Source organism: Lepisma saccharinum, chromosome 26 (assembly GCF_977018435.1).
Source record: "Lepisma saccharinum chromosome 26, izLepSacc3.1, whole genome shotgun sequence".
Taxonomy (NCBI): Eukaryota; Metazoa; Arthropoda; class Insecta; order Zygentoma; family Lepismatidae; genus Lepisma; species Lepisma saccharinum.
Window position 1 is genome coordinate 11,438,365 of NC_139254.1, and position 15,722 is coordinate 11,454,086.

The following is a 15,722-nucleotide window of genomic DNA, read 5'->3' on the forward strand; positions in this document are numbered from 1 at the left end:
AAATTTTTTAAGTGTCAGAACACATTAAAACTAGATTAAAATTGTGTTATTACAATAACAATAAAATGGCATATTTTTTAAAAAAGAAGCAGACCATTTTTATTTAAAAATTCAATTTTGTATTAATATAAATTAGAGTTGCAGGTTTCCGATTTTTTCTCAAAGCTTTGATAGGCCTCTAATACAATTATCACTTTGTCACTTTCAAATCAAGTTGAAATGTGGAATATTGATGATCAAGAACACAAAATAGTCATGACAGTACACATATCTCATAAGGGAGGAGATTTCCTTCACTCGGTTGGGAAAGAAAGTCGAGGAGGGGAGGGGGGCAATTCCCTGGTCTCCCATTCATTAGGGTGACCATAATATTTTGATTCCAAAACGAGACATTCTAGGGTGGTCAGTTTTGCCCTCTCCTGAGAAATCGGTTGGGCCAAATTGCACAATTAATGTCATAAGTAACATACAGTCAACTCTCGATTCAATGACCTTTCACAGTTCCCTGGAAAAGGGTAATTATTTCGAAGTGGTCGTTATTGGAATTTGCCCCAATTTTCTGCTTAAACGGAGCTCAAATGGACACAAAGATGCCTAGGAGTTGGTAACACCATTTATCCTGGTAGTTATACAACCTGTTATGCACAGGATGCATGTTGTGAGAAGGAAAATAGAACATGAAAACGTTTTCACAAAAAATAATTTAAAATAATGTTACTTTCATTCAATTCAATAAAATGAACTGAAAACAAGCTTTATGAATCTGTGCATTTTTACATATCAAAATGGTAGATCGTTATTTACTCTCACGTTAATCGATGATTTAATGTTGGATTTAGGAGTATTCTCGATGTCAAACACCCACTCTTCCAAAAGTTTTCCCCTTGAATAATGTCTTTTTAATCGATCTCAGCGACCATTCCTACATTGAGCACTTTTTTTTCTTCACATGAATGGTTCTGAAGAAAAGCGGATGCGAATTAAATTTACAGTTTTGCTTATCAGAAGGTGCAGAACATGAAGTTGTTTTAACTCTTGTTTTCCTTTCTGGAGATCGAATTTCGTTATCATCAAATCAAAACAGCTTTGCGAGATTCAAAATAATAACTTTTTCCATCCCGCTGGATGAGTCATTGCTGTTATTGGCAAGCAAGAGCTTTGCAGACGCTAGACAAAACACTGGTGCCAGGTGCATCGTAAAAACAAGGAGACCGGCTAGCAACAGGTGGCGGAAGAGAAAAATCCCAGCATTTTAAAGATAACGCAACTGTCGAAGACGGAACTTTTAACAGCAGTGTAAAGAAGAAAGAAATGACCCTTGCTTTACGTTTTACCATGCAACAGACAATAATACAGGTAATATTTTCTATGCAGACAACAGCATAAAAAAAATACCTGAATTCTGCAATTATCAACATTGCCGTGCACACCAGTGGCGGAGAATAAGCTGGGAAAAAGGGGGGGAGGTTTTTTTTTTTGTTCGTTTTCAAGAATATATCCAGAACTGGTTGCCCCATTTTAGATGTCAATGGAAAGGAAGAGGGGTGGGTCCACTTCCACCCTCGCCTGTAATCAGCCCGTGTGCACACACGAGCAAGAAAATCGCCCCTGCCCCCCTTTGCTGACAGAAAAAAAGGGAGACGTCAGTAAGCGAACGGAACACTTTTTTGGCAGATATTACGACACAATTAGGAAAACGTATGAAGTGGGAAACGGGAGTTATGATGCACGTAAGATCGAAGTAAACTTTTGTGGAAACCTGGATGACAACGCATTAAGCAGGTTGATGATCTTTAGTTCGCCTATGTGGCTTTGATTATCTCTAACAGTTTCGCTTTTTTATGCAGGGTTGCAGGGAACAAAGAACACGTTTTGAATGAAAGTGGTTACTGTAAGTTGTCGGCTACAAGGCCAAGAGTTGCTCACTCACGAGAACCTACTGAAATCTAGGTCAGAGCTGGACAGATGTGCCAGACTTCCAGGCGCCACGCATCTGTATTTTGGAACATTCCTGCGATCTTATCTCTCAAGGTGCTGTATTTATCGATGAAAGAGCTATTGGCAAAGACTGCAAGTCCAGCAGTCATTTCGGGCTGCTCCCTTCCCCCTCCTCACCTGCGAGATTTCAGCAGCTCTTAGGACAAGGAAACAAGTCAAGGTCGATTTAAAATAACATCCAAGCACATTCGATCTTCTCTTCTCGCGTATCCAAGAGAAAGCGTGGCAAAACAAGCCTGGTGAGTTAGGTAGCGGCCGTCGGATGCGGGGTAACATTGGTGTGCTTGAGGGAGGGGAGGGTAGAGGTGAAGTGCACCCTACCTTTCATTCAAACAAACAATGCTACATAAGTATACTAGCAGCTGTACCAGAAAAGTATGTGATATTTAAACCTATTTTGACATGATAGTACTGCTATTTCTGATTGCTTCACTCACCTGAAGACCAGGACAAGACCCAATCATTTCTGGTTCAAAAGACCCCAACCAGTCAATCAGCAGGCCAGTACGGTCCGGCTTTCCTTCCAGTGCAACAAGACTCAGTCTTCTCTCTCTTGAGCCCTCAAGAGAACTTCTTCTTTCCACTGAACTGTCAATTCTGGTCTGATGTACCTTGCTCTCCAAGAGAAGGGTGGCCATGGCTTCAATGAGATGATTTGTTTCTCTTGTCCTCAATCCTTCGTCTAAGAGTTGTTGTCCCACGTACTCCAGCTTCGACTGCTTACTTCTACGAAGCACTGGAAGAATAACATGTACAATTTTCTTCACATTCCGTTCCAGTAATTCAATGAGTTTCTGGCTATTAGTAAGGTAATGTAAAGTTCCCTGTGTCTACATATAGGTGGTATGACTGCCTTCTGTTCTTGTTTTCCCATTAGCAGCCGAGAAGAGTAGGGATCAACTTCCTGACTTAGCTTTCAGGTTCTTATATTACGTGAAGTCGTTGAAGTTTAAAAAAAAAAATCTGAAGTTAGTAATTTTCATCCTTTATTACTTCAACATTCAAAAAAGTTAAATTCCTCATAAAAAAAGTGGTGTTCCACATAACCTTACAAAATGCCCTCCACCCGAAGTCCACACAGACTACTCCTTCCTACCCTTTATCTTTTTGTCAAGATAGCTTTCCTACAAATGGCCAAAAACTTATAATTTCTACATCGTGATTGTTTCCGTGCCAAATTCACTTTTACACAACATTTTACTACATATCAACAACTACTGAGAATCTGTCATGGTGAGATGTAGATGCCACCTTAAACCCCTGGGCTGATTTATGCAGAGACAAGGCCATAAACCTTCTAATCTGAGTCTCGCATGTGGCACTCAGATGCCCTATCACAGTGGCTTTTCCTCCTTTCCTTGCTGCGAAAGCAAGGAAAAGGAGGAAAAAGTTACTTAGCCAACTGACCAACCTTTTGGCAAATTTTAGGACATCGGCACTCCTTGGAAAATGTATAAAGCGGGAAACGGGAGTTTGAGCGAACAACCTATTATTTAACATAGCCTTTTGCCGGGACCTGGATGGCTGAACGTATTAAGCAGGAAAACGTGTAATGTGAGAACGTAAAATTGGGGTTTCACTGTACACTCTAAGACTGCCACGAGTCCAATATTTTATAACCTGAAACTTATCAATTTATTATCACATCCTCACCTGAAAGTGGGTCATCTGGTAGTGTGGATTCATCCTGTGAGCTACTGGACGACATCTGAAGAGCATGTTTCTGAAGGAAATGCTTCAAGATATTTGCTAACGGCGACCTCTTTTCGCTTGTGTGATTCAGAATTATCCTACTGATCCTCTCCACACCGCACACTACGTCAGGAGGTATTACATTCCAGTTGTTCTGCAATGTTAAGAATGAAGAAGATAAATTCCACTAGCAACTATGCTATAACAAATGTTCAAACTGTCACTCCCAAAATTATAAACATGAAAGAAAGTCAATTCTGCAACAAATATAAAGACGCACAGAGGACAACTGACAGCTCTTTTAGGTGCAGGGACTTGTCAGCCTGCAATAAAGCAGTTTCCAAGGTGCAACACACAGTAGGGGGGAAGGGGGAGATAAGAGACACTTTCAGCTAATTGTGACGATGAAGATGAGTGATAATATGATGAAATTGATGATCCATGCCCAGACCCGTGACATCGTAACATGTGGTACTAACCACTCTGCTATGGAGGTCAACTCCAATTGTCTTTGAGTGGGTAGCAATATCAGTTGTAATGAGAATGTTCTAACAACATCATATGCTGTCCAAAACGGAAAATTTGCCATGTTTCAACAATGAAATGAAACATTGTATCTAAGGATATCTGTTTGGCGGTTACGAGGAGATAGGTAATTAACTCTGATAAACTTACTTTTCATTTTTCCTTGTAAATTTCTGGTGGTGAAATCGATCGCGAAAGAAATTTACGTGGAAAAATGAAAAGTAAGTTTATCAGAGAAAATTAATGAAATGAAATACAATTAGTTGACTGCTACTTTCCGCAATGATCACGGGAGTCCACTCATACAGGGTTCTTTAACAACCCTCATGTTTACAGCTGCGGGAGGGAGGAAACCTATGCATATACAATAGGTACGGCAGCATGCGGTGCGTCAGATTCGAGTTTGTTTCATACTGAAAGTGACAGGACCCAGAAGTAAGCAATAACAGCTGAATACACTTGAACCAATCACTGATTCATCGATTTACAGTTGCCAGTTCAGACGGTGCCTGGTATAGTAGGGATTTTGAAATGGTTTACACACCCACCTAGAAAGAGCATTTTAAAACTTCACACATACTTCAGTTCAAACAAGTTCTAAAAGCAAGTAAATCGAAATATCTGAAGGATCATCATTACTTGTAAAGAATTAACATAAATAAGAAGAAAGTTCTAAACTAATAACTTACCACACCTACTGTCATCAAACGCAGCAGAGGGCAAGAAAAATGTGATTTTCTAATCAAACAGTCCATAAACTTCGTGGATTTGGATGAATCCAGCATTTTATTAATGAAGCTCACAGTCGTAGCCAAAGCAGACTTATTTTCTGACAAATCTTGAAGTTCCATTGCTAATGTCTGCAATGATAAACAACACATATAATCCAACTGATTTCAAATAAAATAATGAACTAATTAAAATATTAATTAATGAATAGTTTATATAAACATAAAAATAACTCAAATGGTCTCTATGATTTATTGCTAATTAAATTGACACACAAACCAAGTGATCAAGATTACAGGTAGAATCTTTTTCTTTAGCTCTTCCCCTTAGCATGGTAGAATTTTTACACTATGCATATACTGAGAACAGACTATTAGTATCAACATTAACCTTACTAGAGTGTAAATTCTAAAGATTTCAATGCAGCTGTGCAAAACAGTAGCTTCTACCGGAATATACTTTTTGGTGATGGGACAGATTAATCGGTAACCTATCGGAATTGGTTGGCATAGGCATATTGGTTCATCAGTAAAATTACCAATCCGTAGAGGCACATATTTTTGGTAAATAAAAAAGCAAAATTTCGGTACGAAAACAAGAGTCGATTTCGGGTTCAAAAGCAGTAAATAAAATGAAATTTCAGTGTTATAGCGGTGAATAATCACATGAAAAGTGCTATATAAAATGACATTTTGGTTTGAAAATTATGAATATAATCCTAAATTTGATTTAAAAACTGCACTTATTACACAAAATAAACTTACCCCTTCTAATAGCACATTTATGTAGTTACCAGAATATTAAGTTTATTCCTGTGTAAAGCTATCCATTTTTGCTTCTCAAATTTTACAGCAGAATTAATCAATTTTCCGTGAATTGCATAACTCACAGGATACTTCAGAAAGTGTCGCGTCTGTATACAAACGGTAAATTTCGTGTTTAAGAGTATATTTAGCATTTTGCAGTTCATTTCGCATTATTTCGTGACAAAACAGGGTAGAAAAATGCACCTCACACCTTTCAGAAACATGAAAAATGAACATTACAGCATGTTATTTCATATTTCGTGTCTCCATCAAAAACGAAATTTGCATGCCTCTACCAATCCAATATCTATAAAGTGCAAAATTCTCCCATTTTGTTATAATTGTTACGGATAATCTCCATACTCTACTTTTTAAAAAGTAAATGTTTAAATATGCAACTTCTTTTGCACCGCAGTCACCTGGAAACAAACATTTATTAAGGAGGTCAATGAACCAATCACGTTCTTCAACGACCAATTGGAATTTTATATCGGAACTTTTTATCAGTATCAGCGAAAATTTCATAATGCCCATCCCTAGTATTTTAAAATTCTTAACGCAACTATTTATAATTTCTACGTGTTCCCTCCACAGTAACATAGCAGTACTGCCATGCTTTGTAATCAAGGGGCCTCAGTTTCAATCCCTGGTTAAACCACAATGCACAGTGGTTTGGATCCAATTTTAAACTGTAGGTCTAGTCTGAGGACTTAAAACAAAAACAAACTTTGATTTTTAAGTGTACCACATTGGATACAATTTGTTAGAACTTTTGAGAATGGAATACAAACACAAGAAATAATTTGAATAGAACAACAACAATGACGGTATTACAGGAATTCAGAAAGTACATACCTTTTGGAGTGTTCTAAATGAATTATGTTTCTCTGTTGGTGTCCATGATGCAGAACCATTTGTGACTTCAAACAGCTGTTCTAGTATTGTCGGAATAACTGTACGACTTGCACCTTCCTCGGTTAATGGAAGAAGAACAGAAAGTGTCTTACGTAGCGAAGGCTGGGATATTGGTTTCACCTCTGGGAGGAGAAGAAAAATATATGTAAACCAGAAAATTAACAATTATCAAAATGGTTAAATGCCATTACTGCATATCTCTCCAAAAAAAGAAATATATGAGTTATAAAATTTGAACCAATAGTTTCTTGTATTGATATTATCCTAATATTCACAGTGCAAAAATATATTAGTGAGAATTCATTGTTATACTTTTCATGACTTGTATGCTAAAAATTACAATCCATTAATTGTTTCTATTTCCCTAACAACAACTCCATTCCACAGTTCCAAATTTAGTGCTTTTTAAAATCCTATCTGTTATTAAAATCATGGAAATTTGTGTTAAATATTTCCTTACTGGATCTAGAAAGATGAAGTATTCACAGTGGAACCTCGATTTTATGTTTCTCAGGGGATCAAGCTGAAAAAAACTTAAAATGCGGGAAAATTTAGAATCTAGGATTTCTTTTTATAAAGTTTTGCTATGTTGGGACTATCAATATGTGAAAAAATGTAAAATTGAAGAAAGTAAAATCAGGGTTCGACTGTACACTGTCGGGAGATGTGAAGCCAAGAACTTACAAGTACAGGTTCCATTGTTCCTTGTAATTGCAATATTTTCAAAACCAATGGAAAAAATGTATTGGGTTGATGCATAAGTTCATAGCGTTCTTTTCAACCTTGGCAAAACTATTTTTATTTGATACTAATTTGAGATGAACAAAAGACATAAATTAATCAGTAATATATTTTCGTTCATTGTGTATGACTGTCTACCAACGCTGGGGCAGTTTTTCAATTCAACACCTAAAGAAATCAGCTGATTCAGGGTTAAAAGCGTTATCAAGTCAAGTTTGAAGAGCATTTTTGTCATCGAAGAAGCTTCCTTGTAGATTGATCGATTGACAGCTGAATAACTACCCAACGAAGCTCCTGGATAGCAGCTTTTGTCATGTTAGTGGAGTGTGGGTGTGCATTATCGTGTCAAAGCACTTAATGCTGTCTTCCTGGCCTACTCGCTGATTTGGTTGTTTTCATTTAAGCCGTGCGGTATCCTGAATCTTACCCATGGAACTCAAATATCACATTATGGTTGAATGGTCACAGTTCGTCACATTTGCTAATACTCTATGATACGGTCCGCTTGAGCGGGGTTGCCTAAGCCTATCTATTCTGTGAGATTATTTATCACATCCACATCTACCACATCCAAGATTCCAACCACTTAACTTTCTCACTATCAATTCCCTCTCACATCATAGAATTACCGTACGGTCGCGCCGGCGACAATTGTTTGGTCTCAATAAGTCAATCCTTGCTAGAAAGAAATAGTACAACCAAGTTTCAAATTGACTCTGATTTAAAATGAAAAATAAGAGATTCAGAAATTAGCCAATCTGATGGAAAACATCCTGTATTAAGCAGTAACGCAAAGTAGTTACTAAAAATCCCTTACTTGGCACTCGCGCCCTTTCCCTGTGTTATGCTTGACAAATCTGAGAAATCAATTTGTGGCAAGACGTGAATATGTCAATTCACCAACACACCTTTGGTTTACGAAATATAACAAGTTCCATATCACGCTGGATACATGTCCCTAATGCCAAACAAACATTCTGACATCTCTCTCACCTGAAAGAGGTTTCATAGTTAGTAAACATTCACTACTTACAAACTAGACATCATTCATGTGTATCTGGGTGAAATCTAACTCACAGGAACGTTCAATACTTTATTCAAATTAGTGACGAATGCGAGTTTACACCAAATGTTGCAATTATTTTAAGTGACAGACTTTTGATACCGAATAAACAATTTGCGTGTAATTAATTCTCGACTTAACAACTATGACGTTAATTTTAACGTACTAATGACATCAAAAGAAAGAACACCTGAGGTACCTCTTTTTCATAAATAGACTGAAGTTATATTTAAATGTCAAACATATTTTTATGTTCTGACCGACCAGCTGGTGCACCTAGCTTAACTACACAATACACGCACAAACTGAAAATTACAAATGACCTCATATCACGTGAAAGTGGGTTTCAATATGTATCCAAAGTCAATAGTTCCTTTTAATAGCTATTTATATCTGAACTGTCCGTGCACTAGACATTACCCTAACCCAACAGCTTTGGTGCCAATTGTTCGTGCTCGAACAACGCGAAGAAATGCATGCGTGACGTCACTTTAACGTACGAACAAAATGATACTGATTTCTGTTCCGATTCTTCAGTTACTCACTGCGGAACATTTTATACGTAGTTTAATTTCGATCTACTTGAAGTGAATTTCCTCGACGAAGGATATCCTTTCTCTGGTCAATATGGCGGCTTCCGTTGAGCCACATGCACGTCTGGATTTGAACTTAATAATGCGTACCAGTATCGTGAATGACACGATTGACAGTTAGTACTATAATTAGTAATAGTACGTGGCGTTTATTTTATATTCTTTCGTCGCGACAAACATGAAAGTAATTTCACCCGACGTCGATTCCTCTTTTCGATCGTCGTTGCACTTGGAAAAACAAAGGCCTTACCTCGTGGGCGGACTCTCCTCTGTCACCTTTCACAGTCCTTGCAGTCGTTACTCACTGCTTAAATCATCACAATCCATCTGGATTCCCATTTTGATGGTCACGAGTACTTTTTCGATCTCCTTTTTCGATCATTACCGTGCCAAACCACCCAATTCTGTTGCGCCGTTTTCTTGTCGACCAACAACTTTTACCTCCATTTTTTTGAGTGCGTTCATTGTTTCCTCCACGCCTGACGCAGTTTCCGAACACCTGATGACCAAACACTATCACACGTTCACACTTAAATCACTTTAACATCCACAGGTTTCTAACTACGACAGGAGTGCGTGCGTGTGTGTTAAGGCATAATTAACAAATACTTATATCCAATCTTTAAAACCTTATTATTAGAATATTAGATATTTGATGCCCCTTTTTCCCTTTTTTTTTTATCACTTCCGCCTCCGAGTTTCTGAACACTACTGTTTCTAACTGATTAGTCAAAATGTCCCTCATCGAGCGACAATTAGATTAAAAAATATTCACGCGAATTTAATAATAAATATTTGATGGTAGTTAAGTTTCTAATGAATAAACTGAAATTTCTACACAAAGTTTAATAATGTTTAATACTAATTCAACTAGTATTTGTTCCCTTTTTAAATTAACACAAAGAGCGATCTCTAGCGGTTAAATTTGTAACTTTGGCTTCCAGCTCAATTTATCCCCGTAAGCAGCTGCCCTCTCTCGGGAATTTCTCCGAGTTACGTATGCAATCACAGCACGGACAAGCAATCTTTACAGGTTAGGTTAGTTTTCCAACCATAAGAATATTACTGCAGCTGGCTCACGTTTCATCACCAAGGAAATTATGACTACAAACCGTCATAAATGGCGCTCAACATGGGCCAAACCCATTGCACCCCCTAACTGTATCCCAACACAGCTTTCACACCACATATTACAAATAAATAATTTTCACTTTACCTAAGTATAGACATACACTCATATTCTGTACACTATTTACAACATTTTATTACAACACAGTTCACATTAGTCCCACCTCCAAAGTGAGAGAGATCCCAAATGCTTGTCTGACTAACGACTTTAGAGACTACTGAAGAACCAAGAAGCGAGGTGACAGGTCATCTAACTCTGTGCCAGCCCGCCGCGTAATCTTTCCTACTTGATTTTCATATCCGCCGCGGTAAAGATTTCACTTGGCCCACAAGAGTCAGTTGAGAGATCTGACTTCCCGCCGCTTCGCCCCTCATTTTGCCTCACTTCCCACAGAACCTCTAAGCCTGTGAGTCTGTCAAGTTAGGATTAACCTGATCATCTTTGATATAACCCGAATTTAACATTTTTGTGATCCATTGCATTTGCTTTTGCTGTGTACATTTCCACAGCTTGCAGTTTTCCACAGATTGGTTTTCAACTCTCTCGCCGGTAACACAATCTACCAATGTCAATGTTGAATCTTGACTGTTATCAACACACAAATAAGGACCCAGAAACAAATCACAATATTTTCTTATTACTTTATTACCCAAATTACCGAGAGCATGATTCCTTATGAAAACAAGATCCCCTCTGGCAATTTTAGAATGATTAATCCCTTTCTGATTAAGTTTCTGGAGTTTATCTCTCCGTTTGCCAATGCTAGCAAGATTTGCCATGATTAATTTTTTATCCCACGGAATGTCATCCTGAAACAGATCTTTCAATGCCACAGCCATCAAGCTCTTGTTCAAGTTCAATCTTAATTCCTCTGGGGAATACCCAGTTTGTGAGGAAATGGAACCGTTTAGAAGAAACAGAGCTTGTGATACCTTTTCCGGCCACTTGGCATGATTGTCTGAACACAAAACTCGCATCAGCCTATTCAATTCGGCATGATACCTTTCAACCATATTTGAGCTAGGATGATATACCGGAATATATACAATTGCAACCCCCCAAGATTTCATAGTGTCTTGAAAGAGTTTCGATTTGAATTGAGGCCCATTGTCTGAAAAGATGCGATTCGGGACCCCCAAATGAACAAAATAACTGTTTACTATCTTGTTTATTATTGTTTTTGCATTGCTGTTAACTACGGGATACGCCACAAGATACCGAGAAGCAGAATCTAAAATTGTGAACAGGAATCTTTCTCTTTTTGGTCCAGATGCGAACGGCCCTTGCAAATCTACAAACAAATCTTCCCCCGGCCGATCCGAGACATGTATCCTGGCTACAAATCTGGAGGGGTGTTTATTAGGTTTAGTTCGTAGACAGACTTCACAATCTTTGACGTAGGATTTCACATCCGACTTCATTCCTTTCCAGAATAAAGACTGATATATACTGGTTAGAGTCTTAGCTGCCCCAAAATGTCCCAGAGTGTCGTGATAATGAAACAAAACTGTACCAATCAAACTCACCGGCACGCAGACACGAATCTTGGATGCGACATGAAAATCTCTGATAACCAGCACCTCATTATGTAGACAATAAGTCTGATCCCATAATCTAGACCTAGAACTTCCTTCACCTTTCTTCCCTTTTAAGTGATCAATTATTTCCCTGAGCGCAACATCGTTCGATTGGGACGTAATCAACTCCTCAACTGAAAATAGTTTCTGATCTAAATTCATAGCTGTAACAGCGTTAATCATATAACATGAATCCGGCATGTTGGGAAAGTTTCGACTGAGGATGTCAGCTAATATGTTATCGGATCCCTTACAATATTTGACTTCGAAGGAGTACTGCTGGATTTGCAGGAACCAACGAGTTAGTCTCGCATTCCACGAATGAGCAGATTCGAGCCATGTAAGTGATTTGTGATCCGTAACAATAACAAACTTTCTACCTTTAAGATAAGTGGCAAATTTACTAATCGTGTACAATATTGCTAGTACCTCTATTTCTGTGGAGGTGTACGCTTTTTCAAAAGGTCTGAGCAATCGGCTCACAAACCCCAGCGGTTTAACATCTCCTTCCTCTAATTGATAACAATATCCACCTACGCCAATTAGAGATGCATCGGTTTGGATATATAACATTTTGTTAAAATCAGGATAATTTAGAGTCACATTCTGTGCTACTAAGACCTTTAGTTTTTCAAATGCTTCTTCAGCTCCTTCAGTCCACTTCCATTTAGTTTTTTGCTTCAACAACTCATAAAGTGGACTGGCCGTCGAGGCGAAGTTTTGTATATACTTAGACAAACAATTAAAACAACCCAAAACTCTCTGTAATTGCTTTAAATTCGTCGGCCTACTCAAACTAAGCACGCTCTCAACGTACGTAGGATCCTTCTTATACCCTCGCGTACTGACTAGGTGTCCAAGGAATTTCAACTCCTGAACTACGAACTTACATTTGTCGATCTTCAAAGTGAAGCCAGCCTTATGCAATCTGTCTAGAACTAATCTCACATGTTCCAAATGTGACTCAAAGTCCCTTGACTTCACGATGATGTCGTCGACATATACTACCACAAAATCAGAATATGGTCCTAAAATTCGATTCATAACATCTACAAAGACTGCTGTACCATTGATGGATCCAAAGACGACCCGCTTAAATTGATACAGAACTCCCTCAAAGGAAAACGCTGTATATTTCCGACTATTTACGTCCAACGGAACTTGCCAATATGCGTTGCCCATGTCTAGAGATGTTAGAAACGTACAATCTTGAAAAGACGATAGCAACTCATCTACTTTCAAAGGAGCCAATTGTTTGAGTCTTACATGTTGATTTAATTTCTTCAAATCTACGCACAACCGGATATCCCCATTCGGTTTCGGAACCACCAGAAGCGGAGAATGGTACTCTGAATCGGATAACTCTATTACATCCCAATCCAACATTCGTCGAAGTTGGTCCCTAACCCTTTCGCGATATGCCATGGGTATGGGGTAGTTTTTCGCCACAACCGGCTGATCCGTATCTAGTTCCATTTTATGTGTATATTCGGTACATAGCCCTGGCTTGTCTGAAAACATGACCATGTAAGTTTTTAACACGTTTGTGAACAGAGTCTTTTCATGTTCATTTAGACAACAATCGTGATCAAATTTTTGCGCAAAATCAATTGCCCTATTTTCACCCATCTCTGGTTCAATTGTTAGTTCCCCTACACTTATATCCCCCAGTGGGAGATCCACTTGCTCTAAAGGCATAAACCTTTGAAAAACGCGACCGTTAGGCGTATTATAGAAAAACGCATTTCGATCAAAATTTAACTCCCCTTGAAGATTGTAAATTACATCAAGACCCAAAATCAAATCTACATTTAACTTCTTGACAACTAAAAACTGCACATAAAGATTATATCCCCCTAGATCAATCTTCATTTGCGTGATACCTTCTACAACCTTTGATTTAGAACCTGTATAATCCACCAATTTTATGTTACGCGAAGATTCTAGCCTTGGCCTGGATATCACGGAAGATATCCCTTTCCAAACGTCAAATGCCAAGACGCTGACCTCGGCGCCTGTATCACACAAGGCCTTATACTTTTGATCAAATATTTGAACCTCCACCATCGCAGAAGCCCTGTTATTAAAATTTGTATTCATGGGTACTTCTACACCAACTGATTCCCCCCAATCTTCTTCACTAAATTCATTCATAATATTTACATAATAAATAGCAGGATTATTCAATTTCCTCTCACCCCCTGCTTGCTGGTAAGAGTTCCTGCCCAGTTTCCCGAAGGATGTTGGCCACTGTTACTGTTGGTCACACCTTCTCTCTTAGCAGTTCTAGTTCCGTAGTTTGAATTTCCTTGATTAGATACGAAATGACCTAGCCCCGAAAAGACTCCCTTTTGCTTAAGATAAGCCAAGACCCTGATCATTCCTTCCCTATTCCAATGAACCTTATCGACTCTTCCTTTAGAGGGATTTCCAAGGAATTCCTCAAATAATTCCATCTTAATGTTCCCCTTTTCATCAAAGAATATATGTGTAATATCGTAGACCTTTACTGAATCCCCATTATGGAACGAAAGAATATGTTTATTCACTTGTTCCCACCTCATTCTACCATACGTTGACTCAACTAACATTGTCCGCGGTATAGCAGGTAAAGTGATCCAATGGATTTCTTTAGTTCTGGCCTTAAGTAAATTTAACGTCTCAGTAAGATCACGTTTAATTTTATCCACAGACATAAACTTCATGACATTGTTAGTGCCTATCATTACCACGACAGAGTCAGCTAACTTCGTACATGTTTTAAGTCGTTCATTTAGTTGCTCGCTCGTCTGTCCACTCACTGACAACCCTATCCTCCTCACACCACCATTTTCAAAATTCACATGATAGCCCCCAAATTTTTCTGCTAACCTGACCATCAAACTGTCCCCTAGTAACTGTTTACCTTCCAGAACCGGTTTAAAGGATTTTTCACTCTCACCGAGACTAGCCTTATCCGTCACAGAGACCTGGTTAACAGGAGGATCATTCCAAAACCAACTCATGTCACCCCCTACGGCATGAGTTGTTCGCCATTTCCCGAACTTGTACCATCCGAAGAACGCCCTTTATTTCGCAATCGTCTGAAGCTTTTTGGACTAGAGCGTAACCTGTTATTGCTATCGTTTTTGTTCGATGTCCCCTTCGAGTCACTATTCTCGCTTGGAGGCGATTTCTCCAAACCTGGGACAGACACCGATACCTTATTTATCCCTCCTTTGAAGGTTTTTGGTTTTTGACCAAGAGTGAGCTCCCTCTTTGACCCTACTTCCTTCAATGATTCAAAATTTTCAATCACGTGGATTGCATCAGAAAACGTGCTCACATCTATTTGCATGACAAAATGCTCTCGCAATCGGTATGGTAACAAGGTACCCACTTGAGCAATAATATGCGATTCCTCAGCTTTTGGCTGTATTGATCTCAATAACTTAAAGTTTTTAGAGAAAAAATGCAGCACTGTATCATCCGAAGACCTAACATACGGCGAGTTCAATATTTTGGCTAGGCACGAACTCCGCCAACGAGAGCTCTCATAATGAGCTATGAACTCCGCTTTGAATGAGACGTAAGTGTCTAATTCTAACTTTCTATTATTATACCATAATTTAGCACTTTCCGTTAATAGTTTAGGTACATATTGGAGGTAAGCAGGTTCATCTATCCCATACAGTTCCAGAAGCTCTTCAACCTTCTCTATGAACTCGGTAGGTGTCACATCAGTGATTAACCCATCAAATTTAGGAAATTTCAAAAGATCCTGTGGCTTAACCGTTAACACCTTTGAATGGTGAGAGCTGACCTTTTGGTCCTCTTTCAAACCCACCTTATCTCCCTGACCTAGACTCTCCTTAGAATCTTGCTCTTTTGTATACCTACATTTATTTCTCTTGTGTCTTGTTTTAAGATAGCCCTTCTTTTTGCAACCCTCATCCCTTAAGGATATCTTTCCAA

At 38.5% G+C, this 15,722-nt stretch overlaps 1 protein-coding gene across 6 annotated transcripts in view; it reads right to left on the reverse strand.

The window, feature by feature from the left end:
- Positions 1 to 15,722, reverse strand: part of IntS1 (integrator complex subunit 1) — a 132,847-nt gene that overhangs the window by 33,822 nt on the left and 83,303 nt on the right. For all 6 annotated transcript variants that reach the window (XM_083112665.1, XM_083112669.1, XM_083112668.1 and 3 more), the window contains exons 21-24: positions 6,606 to 6,787; positions 4,905 to 5,075; positions 3,652 to 3,844; positions 2,436 to 2,734 (exon numbers count right to left, since the gene is read on the reverse strand). In XM_083112665.1, the coding sequence (XP_082968791.1) occupies positions 2,436 to 2,734; positions 3,652 to 3,844; positions 4,905 to 5,075; positions 6,606 to 6,787 (845 nt within the window). The remainder of the gene's footprint in view (positions 1 to 2,435; positions 2,735 to 3,651; positions 3,845 to 4,904; positions 5,076 to 6,605; positions 6,788 to 15,722) is intronic.